This window comes from Podarcis tiliguerta, assembly GCF_965153285.1.
Source record: "Podarcis tiliguerta genome assembly, chromosome: 8".
In the NCBI taxonomy this organism is placed as follows: domain Eukaryota; kingdom Metazoa; phylum Chordata; class Lepidosauria; order Squamata; family Lacertidae; genus Podarcis; species Podarcis tiliguerta.
In genome coordinates, this window is record NC_139541.1 from 36,359,326 (window position 1) to 36,383,390 (window position 24,065).

At 42.1% G+C, this 24,065-nt stretch overlaps 1 protein-coding gene across 12 annotated transcripts in view; it reads right to left on the reverse strand.

The window, feature by feature from the left end:
* FTO (FTO alpha-ketoglutarate dependent dioxygenase) overlaps positions 1–24,065 on the reverse strand; it is a 258,262-nt gene that overhangs the window by 129,509 nt on the left and 104,688 nt on the right. For 10 of the 12 annotated variants that reach the window (XM_083451896.1, XM_083451899.1, XM_083451893.1 and 7 more), the window contains one exon: positions 20,498–20,622. The exons of 1 other annotated variant lie outside the window; for it this stretch is intronic. In XM_083451896.1, the coding sequence (XP_083308022.1) occupies positions 20,498–20,622 (125 nt within the window). Of the gene's footprint in view, positions 1–15,422; positions 15,451–20,497; positions 20,623–24,065 lie in introns of those variants that run through there. One more of the 12 variants, XM_083451889.1, reaches the window with a different exon arrangement.

The window sequence follows — 24,065 nt, forward strand, 5'->3', positions numbered from 1 at the left end:
AGGCATTTCATAAAAAACAAAGAAACCAATTACTTTGATCCAGGTAAAGTTATCTGTGCTAGCTGTGACGATATCAATGTAATCAATGTAATGTTACTCATAACTAATTTAAGTTCCAATGCTTTCAGTTGTTATGTCATCTATTGTTAATTAAAAACTGTGCACCCCACTTTTCTTTTAAAAAAACAAACAAAGGCAGATAGCAACATCATTAAAAACAACAACACACCAATCCAACTAATTAATTTGAACTTTGCCTATGATCCCAGGCTCACTTACCTGAGGGAAAGCCCATTGAGCTCAGTGGAACTTACATAGGATTGCGCCAAATGTCATGGCTAACTTCACCAGGATTGGGGCAGCTGTTTGTCCTCTGTTCTATTTATTTTATATGCAGTATGACCTCGTCCATCAAACTCACCTTGAGCTGGATAGGGGCTCAAATCAGACCCCACAATAAATTAATGTCGCTCATATGGTGATATAATGATATGAATCTGCAATTGCTTTGAATAATGGAGAACTGTATCAGGGGGAACCTACAGTATAAATTTTTTTAGCTGCATGCATGTATTCAGCATCAGAGGGTATTTTTATTTCTGCATGTCTACAATTTATAAGTGCCTTTCTTGCTGACTGAAGGGGGGGTAGGTAAACAAATGTCAAGACAGATCTCAATTTTGCAATCTGCAAATCCATAAATAAGATCCTATACAATAAAACCTAGATCTCAGTTAAATCAATGGAAGTTCTCTCAGGGCCAAGGTTTCTCTCTATAAAGGCAATTTCCCAAATGCATTTTTGACCTGGTACTGACCCTACCTTGAAAATGCAGTTTTCTTCCAGGATTGTTGATGCAACAGAATACAACAGGGCTTTTGGAATCATTCCCTCTTTGGTCTATTATTTCCTTCCATGGCATTTGCCTCCCCCTCCCCATTCTTTTTTTCAACACACACACACACACACGTATTTCACTGAAAATATTTCACAGTTCACATGTGCCAGCAAGGTGCCCATCAGCCAAGTTTTAACACTGACTTTTAAACCAGCAAATTTTAGTATTCTCCTCCTCAAATAGTAGATAAGTATTACAGAGGGGTAAGTAAGGGAAGGAGTAATAGGGGCATGTGCTTGGGGCATAAAATAGGCATCAAAGATCATGCCCTACACTGACAGTTATGAAAATAAATATTAATTGATGTAATGGTTTCATTAAGCACCTTTTTGAGGCAGCCAAGGAAAAGCCAGATACTGATAGAGTGAGGGGCTTAATGAGGGAAGTAGAACGACTGCAGCCTAACACAGTAAAGCTCATTGGTTTGTTACTACTAGTGTAGAAGCATAAAAAATCAAGAAATGGGAAAGGAGACTGCAATTCTGTATCCACTTAGCTGGCAGTAAGCTCCATTAAAATCAATAGGATTTCAATCTGAGTAGACTGGTGTAGACACAGGATTACATTTGAGCAGCTATGGGTAGGATTGAGCTGTCAAAGCTGTTTGTTTGTTTGTTTTTTGATCAAATTGCATTGCATTTCCAATTTCACAGAACTTTATCATATACAGTGGTGCCCCGCAAGACGAATGCCTCGCAAGACAGAAAACCCGCAAGACGAAAGGGTTTTCTGTCTGCAGGGGCGCTTCGCAAGACGAATTTCCCTATGGGCTTGCTTCGCAAGACGAAAAATGACGAAAAAAACCGAATATTTTTTTTTGCTCCAAAACCCCTTATTCTGAATTGCTAAGCTGCTAAAAGCATTTTAGCAGCAAAACCGCTAATCCCCCCCCCCCAAAAAAAGCCGTTTTTAGCCCTTTTTTAGCCAATAGCGCTAATAGCGCTACTCCGTCAATGGGCTTGCTTCGCAAGACGAAAAAAACGCAAGACGAAAAGACTCCCGGAACGGATTCTTTTCGTCTTGCGAGGCACCACTGTATTTTGTTGAACCAACCTTAAAACTGATCTATCATAAGGCATTATTTTACACAAAGGTCCTATATTTAAATCAGTAGGTATTATCTTTCCTGGTTGGAAAAATACATTGCAATACTTTTGCGGGGGTTGAGGGGGGCAATGAAACCTAGGATTACTTTACATCTTCATAATTCATGTAACATTTGTTCATCAACACATTCTCCTTTTCTTTTTGCAAATATAGATCAATCAGCATTCACTGATTTAGACAAATGGAGACACTTTGGAGACAAATCCTGTTGGAGAACATGCTATGATTATTAAATACATAGTTTGCTGAACATTACCGTGCTTTGATAAGCCACTGTGTGTGTGGGGGGGGGGAGATTTTACCCCCCCCCCCCAGCTAATAAATAGCTAGAAGCCTTGCACCTGATGTTACTGAGTAATTCTAAGAAGCCAAAAAAATAACAGTGCAGTTTTGAAAGGTTCAGTCCTCCATCTTGATTCAAAATGACGTATCCAAATGCAGACAAAATCCAGTTTTTTAATCTCAAGAACCATCATGCAAAATTTGGCTATGCTTTCTTAAGAGGTATCCAAATACACAGAGGATACACAAATAAACAACTTTCCAAAAAGATGGCTATAGTTGCCATGCTTTAATGAATTGCATATTATAACTGCATATTGTTTGTTCACAGGTGTTCTGCAGTTGGACAGATATTCACCCAAGACAGCTAAATTCATATTTATTTACCTTGAACTCTGATATAAAAGTTGAGAAAATGAAGAGGAATAATAATAATAATAATAATAATAATAATAATAATAATAATAATAATTTATTATTTCTACCCTGCCCATCTGGCTGGGTTTCCCCAGCCACTCTGGGCGGCTTCCAGCAAATTTTTAAAATACAATAGTCTGTTAAACATTAAAAGCTTCCCTAAACAGGGCTGCCTTCAGATGTCTTCTAAAAGTCTGGTAGTTGTTTTTCTCTTTGACAACTGGTGGGACGGCGTTCCACAGGGCGGGTGGGACAGGAAGAAAACACACCGTTATAAGAGACAAAAGGTTTGATTCCCCCACCCCTTAAGATGCAACAAAGGGAATGAAAATACTTCACTTTGACCGTGATACCTGAAACTTTTCCTATGAACTAATTTTGCAATGAAAACTCACCCCCCTCAGAGTCCGCATGAAAATAGAAGTGAACAGATGTCCCCCTCCCCTCCCCTCTAAACCCATTCCTCCCTACAATTAAACCAGCAATGATTTTACAGACCAGTGAGTTGCTCCAGCGTGTGAGCGCGCATCTGTGTTTGTGTTTACGGGGCTAATCACTCGTGTCTTCGAGCGTTCCCCCCCCCCAACCTGGCTCTTCCTACACCCCTCCAACTCCAGTACATAACCACTGCCATCAGACAGTATCAAGTTCGCCTCTCCCTCTCCCTCCTTTTCTCTTCCTGCACTTTGCAGATGATGCCTCTAACCATCATGACAACAGCGAAGGCAGGAGGGAGGTCTCCGTACCTGCCTACCTAAAACAAGTTTCTGTAAAGTAATGAATAGAGACAGCTTGGGGACCATCCACCTGCACCAGCCTGCCTTTTACTGCTTGAAAAGCAAAACCACGAGGGATTGGCAGAAGGTACTTGTCTGACAGGGCCAGGACAGGCTTCCTCCTCGGTGACAGCCCGGGCCTTGCCTCTTAAACCTGACCCGCCATAATTCCTTCACAATGCAGCAGCAAAGCAGCTGACAGTAGCAGCTGCATCTCTTAAGCGAGATGGATGGAATTTTCATAACTAGTTCCCCAAGTTGCATTTTACCTTCAAGATAATTTATGAGCCGCTCCAGAGCCTTGAAGAGACAATATGCTTGCCATAAAATTAACTGTAACAGTCTTGTAGGTTATAATTAACACTGGGAGGGTAGCACCAACTGGGTGAAACACATGGCATAATTGATAGTGAAACTGGAAATTAAGGGGAAGCTAACAATATCATTACTCTGCACGTCGCTTGGGCAAAACCAACGCTTTCCAGGGGTTAATTGCACTCTCCTTCCAATCTACACATCTCTGATGGGGAGTAGATATGTGTCCCGGGTAGGAGGAAAAGGCAAAAGAGGCAGGGATACTTGGCAAGTCCACTGTTGCACCTGGGCTGGTGGATTTGCATTATGGCTTCCTGACAGGAAGAGACATATGCATGGAACATGGCAGCATCTAAACATCTGGCGCCAAGGACACCACTGATGAATGGGGGAACCTCACCAGATATTTCATTGTCTCAGTAGACGGTGACCTTAATCTGCTAACAGTTCTCCTCAAAAGTTTCCCTCCCTGCTAGGTAAACACCCCCACCCAAAAAACGTATGCCTATTGGAACTGGTAGAGTGGATGGCAAGGAGGCCAAAAGTAGGTGGAGCAAGAGGCAAAACAAAGCCACCCCTGACTGGTCAGGAGAAAGGAGTAAGTAAGGAGGCCAGCCAGTGGGGATAGCTGAGTGCAGACTGTGGATGGTGGGGCAGTGCTGTATTTGCCCTATTGGAACTGTTGGCCTCCATCTTGAGCAGCATCTCAGACTCAATTCTGATCCAGGCAAGTGGGGGCAGCCAGATTAGTTGGCGAAGCTGCCCTGGAGGCAGAGGTACTAGATACCAACCCATGGCACAAAATCGCCTGAGCCAGATCCTGATGGTCAGATGCCTCTTCAATCCCAAATTGGGGCCTCCAAAGGCAGTAAAACTTATGCCTCCTGTAGAGCCAGATTCCTCACACCAAGGACCCCATGCATATGTTCATTGTTATGTGCTCATCCCTTATATCTTCACTACAACCCTGCAAATTGGGTTAAGCTGAGAAACAGTGAATGATCCATGCTCTCCCATTGAACTTCATGGCTGAGTCAAGATTTGAAGCTGCCTCTCCTTGGTCCTCATCCAACACTGGCTCATTAGGAACACTGGTTGCTAGGAACCAGAGTGTGTGGGGGTGTGGGGGGGGGAATTACTTTGTCATGGGAACAAAGGCATGGATCCTAACTTTCCTTTCATGAATGGAGTAGGGTTTGCTATCCCCTTGCAGAAAGTACCAAGTGAGACTGCAGTGCCTTTGGGAATGATATGGTGGTGGGTATGGTGAGAAGATTGCAGGTGGACTGGGGACTTCATCTGAACAAAGGAACAACTTAAGGCAAAGTTTAAGGAGCACAACAATGGGTAAGGATGGATCTGTTTTTAATGGAACACCCCATCTGGCACAGTTTGAACATATAGGAATATTTTAACTTCTCTTAATGTAACAACCCAACCTGGCTGTGAATTAAGATATGCTAAGTGCATGTCCCCCCCCCCAAAAAAAATTCTGCTCTATAACAGTTGCCTTAAGAAATGCTGAAGTGTGATTATCTTAACATCTAATTCATCAAAGGAGAAAAACAAATAAAAATACTGATGCTGCAGAGTTGATGAACAGAACCAATTTTATAAAAAGGCAATCTGGAACACCATCCAACCACTTACCCATTCTCTAACAAGGACCAGAAACTGAAGGTATTTATTTGTGTCTTTCACACACACACACACACACATATATATATACACACAAACATATATGTCCCTGGACAAGATATTGGAAAATGGTTTGATAAATGATGGAACAGTGTCACCTACAGGCAAGATAAGCAGTTAATAAACCGCCTCCATCCTCAGCCACTTCCCCAAGCTGACAGCTGAATTTAGACTTTATCTATAACCTGGAAAATACATGGCAAAGGAAATGACTAAGATACACCGGGGACACCCCTAGTATAAAATAAAATTACTACTCTTCATGTGTGGCAAATTGTCTTCTTAAGATAAACACACTGTACAGCTAGCGATTAATCCATTATGGGGCGGACAAATTGCTAACCTTTCCTCTCCAGGGCATATCTTCAAATCAACCTTGACCATGATGGTCAAAAATCATTCTGATTAAAGGGCTAACACGGCAGCTAAAGACAAATTTGGGGGTGTCAAAAGTACACTTATCTCTCCTTAACATCAAGCAGAACGCCTACATAACTCATAAGCTTTGTGGAAATGTTATCCATGAATCTACCAGCCCAGAAACTAAAAATATGTACCGGCCAAGCTTATTATAAGTTTGGGAGCAAAGTTCAGAAAATATAAGAAACCAAAACACCCAGCTAACAAATATTAAATAGCTATTTACATTCTGAAATGAGGTCTTTACTAGGTTACTATGTTCACTTGATTAGTGTAAATCTTCATGAGCATCTTGGATGAAGATGGAGATCCTAATTTGTACACAGAGTTATCACCTATCCTAGGAGGTCAGGGCAGTCCGAAAGAGCAATGAGCATGTCCATGGCAGAGAATGGCTATTTCATGTCCACCTTGAGATCCTAGGCACTCAAGGAGCTTCTGGATAGGCTTAACTATCTTCTGTATATGTCTATGTCTTCTGCTTTCACAATACAAGCCGCAAAGGAAGTCCCATTTTGAGCTGGTAACAATAAATACTCATTTGGGCCACACTAAAGAAGACACATGCAGCAGTGTGATCTCATGCATGTTCAGTGAGTAAAGACGGAGGGAAAAACTGTTGCATTTTAATGAGTTGTGCTTTTTGAACCAAGACACAAATCGAAACAGCTATCCTTCAAAATTTCCATTTTCCTGAATTTTGTGATTCAGTTCAACAACCAAACAACATGTACCAAAAATGCATATATTCATGAATATAACATACTAAATACCTTATATTAGGGGAAATTGCTTGCAGAAATGTGTACATTAGTTAAAACCACAGGCCATAGAAAAGTAATATGTGTTTATTAGGAAAATTTCTCACTAAAGAGCTGAGAAATTTTCATAAGGATCTTTTCTTAAACAAACATGCACAAATTGTTGAGGAAATGCAGAGAAGTGAATTTAAGGTTTGGAGAAATGAGGAAGTTGCAGAAGCAACATTGACAGATTTGTCTATCTCTACCCATAAGTAAGTCCCAGTGTGATCAGTTTGTTTAGGAATGCAGTCCTACTAGAATTCCACCTCTGAAGCAAAGAACATCTGGGCTCAGCCAAGTGTTGGGAAGCACCACTGCTGAGCTCCCTGAAGAAAGTATGGGTTACAAATGGAATAGCTAGCTAAATTTGAAGGAGGCCATTCTGAGCCACTGGGTTGTATCCAACTAAGTTTGACTCACAACGGAACAAGTTCCTCATGCCCATTGATTTCAATAGGTCTACTCCAAGTAGAATTTAGTTGGAATAATATTATTTGCTTTTGCCAAAAAAAGAAAGGAAAAAAGTAGACTACCTATAGCAGCAGTAGCCAAAATGGCATCATTCTCCATATGTTGGACTCCCATCATCCTATGTTGGACTCGCATTAGCCATACTAGTTGAAGCTGATGGGAGCTGCTGTCCAACAATCAGTGTTAGAAACTGAGATATTAAAGTTAGGAACTAAATGGCACCTTAAACCTAGGTTGTGGGCACAACAACAGAATGTCTAGTCACACTTTTTTATGACAAGAATACAAAGCGGAAAATGTACAGTATGAACTGCAGCTAAAATATTATGTTCATTTTTCACATGGTCTAGTCCCACCCCTGCCCACCCCCCTAATATTCTTAAGAGGATCTCTTCTCCTGAGAGTAGCTGGAAGTGGGGAGGCAGAAAAAGGTCTTCCTTTCCTTCCACTTTGCAGTTTTAATCTGAACCCTTAGGTGCAGTACTGTGTGCACTAGAGCTCAGAAACTGTTGCACTAATAAAATTCCCCATCACAAAATGTGCCTAGAACAATGAGAGTTTTGAACACTGCCAACAACATCCAGAAGACATCATGCTGCCTAACCCAATCTACAGAATTATCTTCAAAGACTGTCTGCAAATGTTAACCAAGAATGGGCTTATACGGGGTGATTTTACAGATTATCTTATATTTTAGAGTTTAAGGGTACAAGCTGATCCTCAATGGGATGTCAATGTTCTAGGTTCACAAATATTTTGAATTATATGTTTATATTAATTAAGTTAAAGCAAATTAATAGGGGGTGTAATGATTTGGAGGTGCACAATGCACAATTTTTTAAAAAACAAATGATGCATAAATCTTGCTCAATAAATAACTAGTGGGGGAAAGTAGAGCGGGTTTGAAGGAAGTGCAGAAAACAGGAAGTGACTTTACATCTGCTAAAAAGGGGAGTGGTTTCAAATCCTATTGAAAGTAAGTGAATGGTATGCCACAGCACCCCACCACAATATGAACACCAACCAGGTCAGGTGGGGAAGGAGGGGGCAGATAGCAACACAACTCTCACTCTTTCTCTCTTTCTCTGTCTTTCCTCCTCTTCATCCAGCTACATTATCCATACCTTTTCTCTCTGCCCTGTCCCTTTTGTGTCCTGCCTTTTTAGATTGTTAAGGTTGCGGACAAGGACCGTCTTGTTCTGATTGCACAAAAGCTGCACAGGGAACCTCTTTAGTGAGGGCACACATGCTCTAAATAAATACATACATTTCATCAATAACTTCATTAAGGTCTTTCACTTCTCAATTTTCCAGGTCCCATCAATGTTGCCTTTGATGGAAGGAGGTGAGGGGAGCGTTACTAACTTCAGTATTAAAGTTAACCCTAAGGGCTAACTCTATGATCACTGGATGGAAGACTTTAAAAAAAAATTAAAAAAATACAGAACTGCTTTCAGAACTCTGTTACTTATTTTAGGGTTTTTTATATAAAAAAATGAAATTGTTTATTAGAACGTTTGCTTTGTTTTTGTCTTAAAAGATACATCTGTTTGCCACCCTGGGCTCCCTAGGGAGGAAGGGAGGGAGATAAATTTAATAAATAAATGAAATGAAATAATATTTTTGACTGATCTTTTTCAGCAGCAATTTCACCAGTATTCTAGGGATTTCCTAGCATACTCAAAGCAATATGAAAATGAAAATAAAATCATCACTGGTGGGAGGGAGCAGTATTAGGATGCAAGGTGCCAATGGGACTTAAGAGGAGAAAAGGCATTTCTTCAAAAGGTTACCCCTCTCTGTAGTCATGGCTCTCCAGAAATTCTAATGGGTTATAAAAATGCTGGTCTTCCAATGTCACCTTCTGTCTCTACCTCCTCCCCCTTCCCTCCTGCAGTTCTCATCTGTTGCTATAAATAATTTTTCAGGGGTTACCAAGATCATTGCTTTAAAAGTAACATCTTAACAGAAAGAACCATTACCCCAGACCAGTGTATGTTGACAACCTAGCTTGCACCAGAGATTTCTTTGGCTGCCGCTTCATTGTTGAGAGCAGCGACTGCATGTGTGCGTGTGTGTATATATTATTCCAACAGGGAATTAGCTGTGTGAAATTCTAAGCAGAGCACAGGTTTGAAAGCATCTTTTTTTTTTTTTTTACTGTTGTTATTCTTTTAAGGAGATAAATCAGAAGCACCCTTAAGAAGGGTAGGGCTCACACACTATGCATCAGAGTCCATACCCACAAATATATGGCAGTCGTTTGCATCCCAAATAAAAATCCCTACCTTTTATAAAGCTTGTGCTCTTGCTCACTTGGAAGCAAATTTGGCTCATTACGGAATGGGTGGGATACCTGTGCCCCTCCAGATGCTGCCAGATGACACAGCCCATCATTCCTGTGTTGGCTGGGGCTGATAGGAATAGGAGTCCAGCAATAAGGACCCAGCTGCACTATACAGCTAAAGCAATATCATAGCACTTGGAACAGGGAGATTGCCTTGCCCCATAGACGCCCACTTGACTGCTTCAATCTGCAGAACTGGCACTGCTACAGGTGCCACACAATACCTGCGTTTGTAAGAAATCTATGTTGTAGTGTGGCTGCACTTACATTTTGGAATAGCATCTCTATTGCTATTAGGTAAGCACCTTCACTGTACTCTTTCTGGTGTCTGTTAAAAACAGTTTTGTTTAGAAAAGCCTACCCAGATATCCAGAATGTTGATGTGTGTTTTGATCTGTTTTTAGTTTACTGCTGATACTATTTTTTTTCTAAATGTTTTAAATTGTTGTAAACCTCTTTGAGGGTTTTTTAAATTAAAAAACACAACCCGATCAAGTAGTGTATAAATTTTATGAAATAAAATTAATAAATTAAACAGTCATGGCTCCCCCCAAGAAAAGTATTCTGGGAACTGTAGTTTGTCCATGGTGTTGAGAGTTTCTAGGTGTTAAGAGTTTCTAGAAGGAGACCTCTCTTCCCCTCACAAAGCTGCAATTCTTAGACCGGTTTTGCAACCAATCCCTCGTCACGATAAACTCTGATAATTGTAACTCAGTGAGGGGAATTGGGTGTTTTAACAACTTTCAGCATCCTTAACAAACTACTATTCCCAGGATTCCTTGGGGGAAGCCACGGCTGATTGAAGTAGTATGATACAGGTTTGTGCATACTGCAAATGAGTCCATATAGATAGATGATATATAGATGATAGATGATAGATAGATAGATAGATAGATAGATAGATAGATAGATAGATATAGATAGATAGATGATAGATAGATATGAAACATCCCCATTAAGCAACATACAGTCAACCCTTGGTTGTTGAACTTAATCCATTTCGGGAATCTGTCCAACTCCCAAAATGGTTCGAAAACCAAGGTGCAGCTTCCAGTTGGCTGCAGGAGCTTCCTGCACTCAATCAGAAGCCGTGTCAGATGTTCGGCTTCCGAAAAACGTTCGCAAACCTGAACACTCACTTCCTGGTTTGCAGCGTTTGTGAGCCAAAACGTCTGAGTACCAAGGCGTTTGACAACCAAGGTACGACTGTATAGCACACTAACTAATAAATCAACTAAGCCAGACGAAAGAAAAATGAAAATGGTCATTGGATGTAAAATGATGGGAAGAAACATGAGACTTGAAAATCCTGCATGTGTTCTGAGGGACAAAGCTTGCCCTTGACTTCCACAGCTTCTAAATGCTTCATCATTTATGAGGGATACCAAGCTGGTCAGCTGAGATCTTTTACTGGATTGGGTTCCATATCCAAGCGTGGGAGTTATCTTGATGAAGAGCTGTGTGACTCAAAAAGGCAGCAACTCCCTTGCCAACAAAGGTTGGCCTCATAAAAAGATAACACTTGATCTGATATCCTCTTATACAACACAGTGCCATATATAACTTCAATTTGGTATCTGATTATCCATGCAAGTGGTACATGGCCACTAGAAGGGCAGATAGTTAGATATTTACACACATAAATAAGTGATCACTTAAATCATCTGGGGAAAATTCTACCGTGCCAAAGTATTAAAAAGGTAAAGGTAAAGGACCCCTGGCAGTTAAGTTCAGTCATGGACGACTCTGGGGTTGCGGAGCTCATTTCACTTTACAGGCCAAGGGAGCAGGCGTTTGTCTGCAGACAGTTTTTCTGGGTCATGTGGTCAGCATGACTAATCCGCTTCTAGCGCAACAAAAGCAGCACACGGAAACATCATTTACCTTCCCGCCAGAGCAGTACCTATTTATCTACTTGCACATTTGGTGTGCTTTCGAACTGCAAGGTTTACAGGAGCTGGGACTGAGCAATGGGAGCTCACCCCGTTGCGGGGATTTCAACTGCCGACCTTCTGATCGGCAAGCCCAAGAGGCTCAGTGCTTTAGACCACAGTGCCACCCGCATCCTATGCCAAAATATTATTGTGCCTCTACTATGGAATGCCCTTCACTCTGGCACAGCCAGGTGGATTGTAAAGATACATCTTTTTACCCAGGTTTTCTTTAACCCATAAGACTGGACCCTATTTCTTTATTTGTTTGGATAACTAGATCAATAATAATGATAAAAGTCCTGAATAGTCTGGGCCAGAAGCTGGGCCTTTTCTTTCAGCTGGAACTTGCAGGAACTCAGCTCCGGCACCATTGACATTCTAAGAGAATGAGGGCGGTATTCATGGTGAGGTCCAGCTCTTCTTTCCCCAGAAAAATAGTAGTGGCCTGAAGTATATACAACCCACTCCCACATGAACCTGCCCTCCCTCAGATCATTTTTGGAGGCCCTGCTCTCTATGCCCTCAACTATCTGAGATGTTGATACATGATGAGAAGTCATGGGGCCCTCCTCATTCGCAACACCTAGATCACAGAAGTCATAGAATCATGGAATTGGATGGGACCCTGAGGATCATGTAGTCCAACCCTTTGCTATGCAGGAATATGCAGATGCCTCATATGGAGATTGAACCTGCAACTTTGGTACTATCATCACCATGCTTTAACCAACTGAGCTATCCGAGCTATAAGTCCCTTCTAGAGAAGGCTCACTTATCTCCTTTCTTTAGTCCTCACATCAAAACTTTGCTTATTTCTTCTATTTAGGGGGTGAATCTTTTGAGAGGAACACATAAAGCTGTCTTATATTGAGTCAAGCCATTGGTTTATCTAGATCAATATTGTTTACATTGACTGGCAGTAGATCTCGAGGGTTTCAGACAGGTCTGTCCCAGTCCTACTTGGCGATGTTGGGGACTGGAACTGGGATCTTCTGCATGCAAAGCAGATGCTCTACCACTGAGCCACATTTTGAGTCTTAACACTTCAAAAGGGCTAATATGGGCACGTGTGAATTGGAACGAAGAATTCATAAAATAAAATATGAGTTCAGAGTTTGAATGGGGCAGCCGCAATGCTGGATTACTAACCTAGATTGTCATATGAACGTCATCCCACTTTAAAGTTGTACTTATTATGAAGTGCAACAAAAGCACCAAAGGCCCTACCAGTTCTGAACACCACCAAGATTATGGTGTCATTTTTTGGGAATGTGAAAAAATGTAATCAATCTCTGGGACAGTTTAAATCCTAAATGTCTATTTTTTTACATACAGTTTCACCTCCTGTGCTCTGTATGTGAGTAGATTTTATGAAGATTTCCATTTATGAGGCATAAAGGACATTCAGGAAAAGGGACAGAAGAAAGTATGGATGGATGTCTTGGAAATCAGAATCCTCAACAAGCAGATTAAACGTAAATATTGGCTATTTCCTTGTTCCCCAGGGAGTCATTTTGTATTCCCAGTTGCATCACCAATTTGGTACTTGAAAACCAAGCAAGAGTCGCACGCTTTCCTCCTGCACAAGCCGGCTGCCTCTGGAAGACACCATTGTTTTTAACAGGCACGATGACAGCTGATACTAATGCCACTTTGTGGTTCAACTGTCAGATGATGGAGCTAACACTCTGTCTTCACAGATTATACATTTGTCAGTCCTGTGATGTGCTGGGCTTCTGCCATCCTACACAGCCAGGAAGCCTGACCATTTTAGTTCCCCTCCACTTGCAGAGTCCGAGTGGTAAGGAAAGTGGTGGTGGTGGGGAGGTCACCAAGCTACCAGAATTCCAAGCCACCTCTAACTATCCTTCACGTACTGCAACTACCAAAGCTGGTGTAAACAAGGAACACAGTCTGAATTCACATCATGGATTACAGAGTTTGGAATGCTTGCTGGGAGGAAAGATTGTTGAGGTGCAGAAGGCATGTTGGTCTATGTCAGAGATTCAAAAATGGGGAAGGAAAGAAAGAAAGAAAGAAAGAAAGAAAGAAAGAAAGAAAGAAAGAAAGAAGAGAAGGAATCCCAACAGTGCTGATTTTTAGGGTGTATGGTCATATCGTGGGTGGGGAACCTGTTGCCCCCCAGAAGTGGGCTCTAGTAGCAGTAAAACAAGAGCTGCCCAAGGTTCTGCTTGGCCTTGAACTTCTGCAAGAGGTCCCACTCAGACTACAAACACCATCCATCTACAGCAAGGAGAGACAATCAGATGTCCCCCCCGTCCCCCCGAAGTTGCTGGACTCCAATTCCCATCGTCCCTGACCATTGGTCATGCTGGCTGGGGCTGGTGGAAGTTGGAGTCCAACAACTTCTAGAGGGACACGGGTTCCTTGGTGATATCCCTTCTCTCTCAAGCTCTGACCATTTCCACAGTCTGCTTGGTTTTGTTTCTCATAAAAGAGTAGAATGGGGTGGGGTGGCTTAACTTTCTGAAAAAACTAAGATAAGAGAGTGACCCAGAAGCTTAAGGAGCCCCCGATTCACCTTGAGATATCTTGTTGGCAAGGTGACCCAAGGCAGGAACCCAAGTTCTTGACGTAATTCACCCTAATTGGCTTCATTATTTGGAACATGCACAATCCTAGCATTTCCACTTTTTTAGGGTGCTGAGGGGGTTAGGTATGGAAGAAGAGTCCCTGTCAATCTTACTAGCTGTCAGCAGCCACAAGAAACTGAGAAGTGACAGATATCAGAGGGACAAGGAAATTACGGACAGAAGACATTTCCCCCCTAAATTGAGCATAAAGGCAATTTAATTTAAATCAATGTTACTATTCATATGGCACTTTAGCAAACTGCTACAGTAACCAAATCTATAAACTATTTGTCTATTGTGTTAAAGTTATTATAAAACATGGGTGGGTATGTCTTTTCGTTTTATTATTCAACTAGGCAATAACCTCTGATTAATTCCTGTTTGGAATCAATAGTTTGAATCAATTAACATTTTTCTGCTGTATAAGATGAATAAAAACTATTATTATTAGTATTATTTGCCTTGGGCCATGGTCTTTTATTATCTGTTTTTGTGTTTACGGTACCAGCCCAGTGATGCCGAAAAGCCTGGGGATACCTAAAATGTTCATTGTGCACCAGCATCAAAGCCAGAGAAGGCATCTTAGCGTCAGAATGTAGAGACTACCCTTAGATTCAGGTTTTTGAAGAAGCTTGCAAGAGAACTGATAAAGAAGTTTGTTCAAGAACTAACAAACACTTCACACAGAGACACTCACCTTTATCAGCTGTGTGTTACCAGCAACAACCAGTTCAATGAGTTCAAAAATGTTATGAGGTTTGTCTCCTAAATTAAGAGGTGCATGTGATATCATACTGAATTCTTTTCCATAAAATGTCTTCCTAAGCCACAGATGGAATTAATGCAAAGAAAGGTCTACATGCCTACATAGAGTACACTTTTTTAAAAACAGAAATACATTTTATCTTTTTAATATCTATCCATCACACTAATCCCCACTGAGACACATCTTTCATCGTTAAGAAAACTCTAAATAGCCATGATGCTATATAAATGAATAGCTACAACCAGCATTTTGGCATAAAATATGTAGTCTTTAAGCAGTTAAACAGCAGAATAATCTGCCCCTTGCCATGTTTGATGAGAAAAAGCAGAGAACCTATTATTGTTGATTAAAAAGCAGTATTGAGAAGACTCAGTCCTCTGCATGCTTACCTGACTGTAAGACCCATTAAAGTCAATGGAACTTACTTCTCAACGCAGATAGCATAGGATTGCACAACTTTCATAAACTAAAGGAGGGATGAGATAGATACTAAACTGCACTTTCCCCTGTCTTCTCTTTGTCTCGTCATTTCTTCCATGGTCGCCATTAACTCTTAATCTATTCCAGCTCTCCTTATGGGTCATTGATTCTATATGTACCGTGGTTATTTTAAAATGCTTCCCTTTGGTCAAAGGGGAGGGGAGGAGAGGATAGAGGAGGAGGGGAGGAGAGAGAGAGAGAGAGAGAGAGAGAGAGAGAGAGAGAGAGACGCCTTGAGCCAGATGGGCGACTTCACACTTCATTTATCAAACCCAATAGACTAGGCCCCATCTCCCTATGTTTGCTTATTGCAGTTAAATTTCCTTGCGATTTGGTAATAATTTTCATTATCAGACAGTGACCCTAAAATACAAGGATTTTCCTTCCCCCCTCCCCACTTTTTTGTGGGGGGTTGTCTTCATGGCAGGTTTGAAATTCACAGCCGCACTCTTTTAGCTCTACAGTAGGACGTGAGAAGCTGCCTTTACTTTATTAAGAGAAAGATGACCTCTTGTAAGCAGAGGTCAAGAAGAGGTCAGCTCAAAGGCCTCAAGAAGCTCTTTAACAGCTATAACAATCTGTCCATCAGACCCTATCTCGCAGAATAAACAAACGGCAGCCTTTAGGAACCTTTGGTTGATTCTGTTAACACTCTGAGCATATTCACATCCTTCCTCCTTCCCTATTTATATCCTGTTCTTTTTCCTATAACTGCTGTCGCTCTGTGTACTGGGTCGCTAACACACCAAGTCTGCTTTAAAACAACCAACAAACACTGGGCAGCTTGATCCTCTTTATATCCAGACAGGGATGCTGCCAGAGGACTTCCATCCCCCAGAATGCTCTCTGCCTTGCCAGTGCAAGAAAAGACCTGAGATGGCTGGATAAGGAACTTCTGCAAACTTGACTAGGATTCAAGGGCTGGGTCTGTCGTAAGCACATTACAAAAACCAAGAGGATTTCTAAGAAATAAAAGACACATAGGAAATGAAGAGCTACCATTTTAACACATGAAGTCATCTGCTAAGTCATGGTTTGTTTAACAAGCTATGAGTTAACCATGGGTTGTAGCACAGGCAGGCAGGCAAAGAAACCATGGCATGTTTCTCCAAAGTCTGGCATAGTTTTCCAGCAGCTCTTCCCTCATGCCTTTGCAGTTTGGCGAGCATTTGGTGTTCAGTGCTCAGACAAACCATAGTGAAGGAAAGGTGCTGGATTCTGATATAACACCAAACGGTGGTTAAAATAAATTGAAGTTCAAAAGCCAATAACAAACCACAAATTCACATTGTGGTTCCTTGGCAGTAAACAAACCACAGTTAAGTGACTGGGCAGGGTTCATGCATAAGACTAAATCAGGGTTTAATAAACCACAGTAAAATAAACCTGGCCTGGTAATATGGGCTAAGCAGGTCACTGGCTGCATTTGAATGGACTTTGCATCGTTTAGCACTACATGGAGAAGCTGCAGCAAACCCAAGTGGAACATTGTGTTTGCCTCCTCCTCCTCCTATGCACCCAGGAGGACTTCTGTGACAATTATTTTTCGCTCTATAGGACACACTTTTTCCCCTCCCAAAATTAAGGGGAAATGTGTGTGCGTCCTATGGAATGCACACTCATTGGCTTCAGCGATAGCAACGCAAAGCCCCCAAAGCACAGAGGGCGCGCTCCCTCCACGCTCCGGAGGCTTTGCATTGCTTTTGCTGAAGCCTGGAGAGTGAGAGGGATCGGAGAGCAAGACTCTCCTGGCTTCAGCAAAAGGAACCCGAAGCATGCGGAGTGCAGCGGGAACTCGCTAGTTCGGGAACTGCTAGTTCGGGAACTGCCGCGCCGCTGGAGTACACTTTCTGTTCTCATCCTGAAGCAAAGTTCTTAACCTATTTCTGGGTTAGCGGAGTGTGTAACCTGAAGCGTATGTAACCTGAAGCGTATGTAACCCGAGGTACCACTGTATATATAGTGCTTAAAAACAATTGTAGTTAAGTGGTATAATGTATAAATTGTTTAAGTATGTTCTATTGTTTGGCAGTAAAGCAGCAGGTGGTGAGCCCTCCTTAAGCAGTGGTTGGATGGCCATCGGTCATGCTCTGGTTGAGATTCCTGCACTGCGAGGGGTTGGGCTAGATGACCCTCAACTCTACAATTCTCTGCAATAAATAAATAAAACTCAGAGGAGGCAGAGAGAAGGTAAAAGCTGCCCTCAGCACCCAGCTCAAATGACTCCAGCACGTGGAGAACCCCAGCTTGCCACCATCTCCATGGCTTTAGGAGGCTGCGCTACTCTTAACTTCATAGTCTGAAGAATCCAGTCCAGAAAATGCAACAGAGCCGCAATCCCATTACACCACTGGATTCAAGCACTTCTCCAATAGGGCAGCGCCCCTTCCATTACAGTAGGCTTTCTCCAGTGGGCCTTTGCCTATGCTGGCTGGGACTGGTGGGAGTTGTAGTCCAACATCTGGAGGGCACTGCATTGGCCAACCCTGCACTTTAGCAGGCATGGCTAATTTGTGGCTCTCCAGACAATGCAGGACTGCAACTCAGGTTCTTCCCTGGTCATTGCCCGCACTGGCTAGGGCAGATGGGAGTCAGAGTTCAACACCTTCTGAGAGGCCACAAATTAGCTACTCAGGGCTACAGCCATTACTTGAGTGTCAGGACAATATAGGGTGAAAACTCTGGGGAAGAAAAGGAATATGATTTAGTGGGACATACATCTCAAATTTCCAGTTTTACATGGGAGCTCACAGCCAAAACTACAGTACTTGTATAAACCCGTTAAATATACACTCAGACTTACAGAGTCTTCCCCCTCCCAACCAGCTCTGGTTGTTTTCCCTCTGATCTGCTTGACCTAAATTTCTCCAAGTTGCATTGTTCATAATATGTCTTCTCTAATGCACAACGTAAGGTAATTAGAGTCATCTGTATTTAACTTCCAGAGAAGGGGAAAAGGAGAGAGAAAAAAATCTATTATCTAATCTGGCTGATCCCCTGATGGCTTGCTGAAAGTAAAATACTATAACCTATTGCCTGGCCTTTGACAAGCGCTAATTATTTCCTGTCGAAGCACATTTTTCTTGTGTAATTCCAAAGTACACAATAGGCTGATCTCTAAAACACAGGGGCTGCTCCTCCAGAGCCTCGGCGGATGTTTTATAACTTTCACCACCCCAGCGAACGCTTGACGGCTACTATCGTCAGCGCCTCCATTCCAGACATCTCTCCGAACCTTTGAAGAGGTAAAAAGTGCGGGATATGGTAACAGTCTGTTTATGTGGATCATATGGATGGGACTCTTTAAGATAGGTCAGTGTGATGAGAAACATCAAATGTGAGTCAGAGGAGAGGGGAAACCGATTACAGTTATTTAATACTCTGGGGGCACTGTCTTTTCTAAGGCTTTCAAGACACCATGCTCTTGAAATTTTCTTTCAGGTGTTTAGTTTTAATGAGGCCTGCTTTTCGTCTGCTGCTAAGTCTCTCCCCACACATGCCCCCTGTTCCTCCCCTTCCCCCCTCCACCCTGATGCCTGCAAAGTACTTACCATTTTTGTTCTAGAAGCTAAATTATGTCTGTTGGCTCCAGCTTCTGACTAAATTGGTAGTTGTAAGGGAAAAGGCCAGAAAACCGTGTAACTAGATTCTTTCCAAGAGGGAGTCCTCTCCCCCTCATCTCCCTACGGTGCTGCTTGATGATTATTTGTCCTGCTAAATTGATCCACTCACTGAGTTACATTTGTTATGTTTTCTTTAAAATATATGTATGTGCACACACTACCCTGACTTTTCCATTTTTAGTTTGTTACGTTTCTAACCCACAGTGCTCAGTCTAAACAGAGGAGGCATTCGCTGCTGGGCACAGACCCTGTGGAACTGAAGGCAAAACTTCTAAAACCTCAAATCTGGTGGGTAGAGCCCATCTGCACAAAGAGGCTCCCTGAGAGGAATCCATTTAACTGGTTTGAGGAAACCAACATCTGGTACGGTGTTGTCCCCAGAAAGTGGGCATTCGCTGCTAGTTTGAAACAGCAATCGAGGCACAGATGCACTGGCTCAATTCAAAGTGCTTTTTTTTTTACATAGAAAGCCCAACCCAGCTCCAGACCTCAATTATCTTTCAAAGTGGCTCTCCCATTATGAACCTGTCTGTATTCTTTGGACGTCTTTTGAGGTCCTCCTCTGGGTGCTCCCTGTAAGGGAGTTTTGGAGGATAGAAACAAGGCACGGTTTTCCTCCACTGGGGATCCCAGTTTGTGGAATGCTTTTTCCAGTAAGATCTACCTGACACCATCATTAACATTCTATTGGCACCAAGTAAAAAAACCATACCTTTATCACTTCTCCCAGACATTTGACAGAAGATGATGATTTGCTGGATATATTTTGCTGCTCCCCACCCCCCTTTCTTTTTTGCTGCTGTTTTACTGGGTCATATCAGTTTATTTATATACAACATTTCCCACAAATTTGTGCTCAGATCTGTGTGTGCCCCAATCTCCCAGCCATATAAAGCTGTCCATATAATGCTGTCAAATTCTTGTTTTCATTTTACTCATGCACTATCTACGGTGCAGGGCCCAACACACAAATATGTTTTGCCGACAACCGTTTGTTTTGAAAATGCAACAGTAGAGGGATGGCCAAATAATTTTTCATTTTTTTCGAAAAAGGAAGGGAAAGTATCAATCAGTATTTAATAAAATCTCACTTTAAATGCAAGAGGCAACCCAAATTAAAGTTTTGGCTGACAACAACCTTGAAATGTGCCTTTAGTCCCTTCTACCATCACCATCATCAACACATGGTGAGCTAAAGTCAACTGAGAAATAGGCCAAGTTCTTTTTGGTGTGGGAAAAGCAATTGGTGAACTTCAGGTCAGGGATGGGGCAAACATATCTGCATACACAATGATGTTCTGTAGAAAATAAAAACAACGTCTCTGCACTTAGAAAACTAGACATCAAGGAGAAGAGTTCTAGCCTTGCTTGGGACATGCCCGCTTTTGAGCTCTCAAAGAGAATTCCATCAAGTGAATCCCCACCACCAGTCTAAAGCAGTACAGGCCGGAAACAGGCTTACTACCTCCTCAACTTTGAGGGGGCCTGGCCCTTTTCAAACAAAATTTGAGGGGGCTGAGGTGCCCCCAGAACCCTAAAATAGGCACACCTGCATCACGTCCTCACCTTGCAAGCCAATCCTGCCGTAGCTCCTGACGCTCTTCAAGAATGGGCAGGAGGCAGCTGATTCGTTCATTCCTTTGTTCCTCCGCCTGTTCCTCTTTCCTGAATTCACAGAGCAGTAGGCTTGTCTTGGGGAGCAAGGGAGAGGGGTGGGTTGGAAGAAAAGAGAAAGGGGGGGGAGGCCATAAACATTACAATCCAAAAATAGGAAACAAAGCATAAAATTAATTAAAAAGCCCATAAGCAAATAGAGACAGTAAATCAATGGCCCTTCTTTCTTTTTTTATTACGGTTCCCCAGCTCCCAAATCAATACAGTAAATGATGGTCCAAAATGGCCACCATCTATCTGGTTTTTAATCAAAGTACACGGAATGCAAGGTAAAACCTCAAAGCATCGTTGCCCTAAGTAATACCACAGACCAGGCATTCTAGGTGTAATTTTCACATTTTTGCCAGACAGAATTGCTTTTCTTTTGTCCTTGTATGGGTGAATTGTTATTAGAAAGTGTGCATGAGGCTTGCTCCCCTCCACCACCACCCCACCTCTAATGATTGCGGGGGGAACGTTTTAATTTTTCTTGAACTTCGCCTGTTACAGACAAGAAGAAGTAGAAAATCTCTGTAATACTGATTTGTATAGAGATTTCCTACTTCTCCCTTTTAACTGCTTCTTATTCTTTCCCTCCCCTTGTTAATAAAATGAATCGTTCAGCAAAATAATGTTTGCATTGAGAAAAAACACTGTCCGGGTGTTGAAAACACAGGCATGTCTCTTTTCAGCCATTTTACAGCTATGTAAGAGAATCTAACATATAAATCACTCTCATGGCCAGATACTATGCATTTTTTACACAGAACTAAGTCCAGCAGAATTCAGTGAAGTGCACTCCTTAGTGGGTGTGCAGTGAGGCACGCGTCTTAGATAGTTGAAACGAACACTGGAAGCTGCTCAATACAATATCAGACATTGATCCATTTCACTCAGTATTGCCTACACTGACTGGCAGTGGCTCTCCAGGGTTTCAGGCAGTGGTCTTTCCCAGATGTACCTGGAGATGACACTGCCAAATGCCCAAGACCCCATGTTCACCTATTCTTGATGACTTGAGAGACCAACAGGTTCGCTAAGAGAGTGTTGTTGTTGTTCAGTCATTTAGTCGTGTCCGACTCTTCATGACCCCATGGACCAGAGCACGCCAGGCACTCCTGTCTTCCACGGCCTCCCGCAGTTTGCTCAAACTCATGCTGGTAGCTTCGAGAACACTGTCCAACCATCTTGTCCTCTGTCGTCCCCTTCTTCTTGTGCCCTCAATCTTTCCCAACATCAGGGTCTTTTCCAGGGAGTCTTCTCTTCTCATGAGGTGGCCAAAGTATTGGAGCCTCAACTTCACGATCTGCCCTTCCAGTGAGCACTCAGGGCTGATTTCCTTAAAAATGGATAGGTTTGATCTTCTTGCAGTTCATGAGACTCTCAAGAGTCTCCTCCAACACCATAATTCAAAAGCATCAATTCTTTGGCGATCAGCCTTCTTTATGGTCCAGCTCTCACTTCCATACATCACTACTGGGAAAACCATGGCTTTAACTATACAGACCTTGCTAAGAGAGTAACATCTGCTAAATAAAGGAGTTTGAGACTCCCAGAGATCAATTCTTCACTGAGATGGGATAGGGCTTGTGGCAGCTGTCTGGGCTTGAACAATCATACATGGCTCAACTTTGCTGTGGAAGTTGTCAGAACAAGTTGCCTACTTGAACCAGTCCAAAACCTAGCATCTGACTGACCATCTCGTTTCAAGGGGTAGAGAAATTGAAGGGCCCAGTTTGGATTTAGTGGACTTTTCTGGAATTTTCCCATTTGAAAGGGGGAGAGATGAGGTGAGAAAGAAAACCTGAGTCAAGTTGGGGAAAGTCTCAGTAGGTTTGCCCAACCCCAATCAAAAGACAATGTTGTGATGATAATAATAATAATAATAATAATAATAATAATAATAATGCTGTTGTTGTTATTTCCCACCCTCCTACTATCCTTAATTTTTTACTAATCCTATTAAGCAATTTCTTAAAAATAAGAATGAAGTCCATAGAATATAATTAACACAAAACCGAAATAGCCATGTCTATAATTAGATGGCTGCACCCAACAGATTCCAAATGACTTTTTTTGCTGAAATTGTGGGCAGGATTGAAGCCTAAGAGAAAAAATATGGTTCATTAAAGGGTTTCCAATGTTCATCCCATTTTAGGAACCTGAGTTAAATAAAGGGTTAGAAGGTGAAAAGATGTGCCCTGACAGTGAGAGGTCAAGAGTTCAAGAAATGTGGTCAAAGATGTTATCAACATGGAAAGCCGTTTCCTCAAATCAACACTGATGATTTTTTTTTTTAAAGGAATCCATCAAAAAGTTTACTGGTATGACTCCTGTCCCCAGAAGATGGGAGAGTCTTCTTCTGAATGCTTTGCACGCTATCAAAGAAAGGTCAACTCTGGGTTCTTCGTCCATGTAATGATCTTTAATGACAGATAATTGTCTACAGAAACTTTGTTTTACCCAATGTTGAGTGAAGCCTTCAGATTTGAAAACTGGACTCAGCTTTGGTTCAGGGCATCCCTCTTCTTCCCCCAAGATGTGCTTGGCACACAAGGTCAGCAGAACAAACAAACAAACCCTGCAGGTCTGCTTTATCTCATCAGTCTCTCAGCAGAGACTTTTTGGAGGGTGCTAATGCTTAGGACCTGATGAAGCTATCTTTCCTCTGCTCCCTGTGCTGGTGAAAGCACATCCTGAATAGGCCCCAACAGAGATAACAAGACATTGCTTGCCATTGGAAAGTCACAAGCAGTGTTTTTTTAGAATCGTTATTCTCATCAATTAACTTGGTGCCCTGAAAAAGCTCTGGGCTCCTGTCACAGCCACTCCACTTCCTGCAGGACAGTGCCGTGATTCCACATATTTCATTTCTCTCTGTGTTCTGGAAAACAAATACTCCAGATTTAAACCAGAGCAGAGGAGGCTGTTCTGTTTTCAGAGACTTGCTTTATTTTGTCAACAAATGAGGTTTTCACCAGGAGATCTAATGTACTCGTTAGTATTTCCAAAGAGATTAGCAGGATAAACCTCTGAGCCCTTGCTAAGCTCTTCCCACTTCAAGGAAAGCAGTCCAACAGCCAATAATCAATAGCAAAGAGAAATGGCGGTGCGGATAAGACATGTGTTTGCAAGCAGTGAGATTCACCTTCTGCTAATTGTCCAGCTTGTTTCAGTTGTTTTATGGTGGGAAAATGACAGTATCGTGACAAGAGCTGGATGCAACTAAAAGTAGAATTTAACTTGAGATCTCGAAGGCATACATGTTGGCTAGGACTTGGATGGTGTATATCAATGGTAGCTTGTATATCTCATACACAGCATGTAATGGGGCCATGTTGGCAATTGCTATGGTGAAAGTGGCTGGCATGTTTTAAGTTATCACCCAGCAATTTGGACATATTACGCTCAAACACTGGTCCTATTTTGTTTACAGCATGTCATGCTTGATATCAAAGTTTCACTCAACAACTTTTTTGGT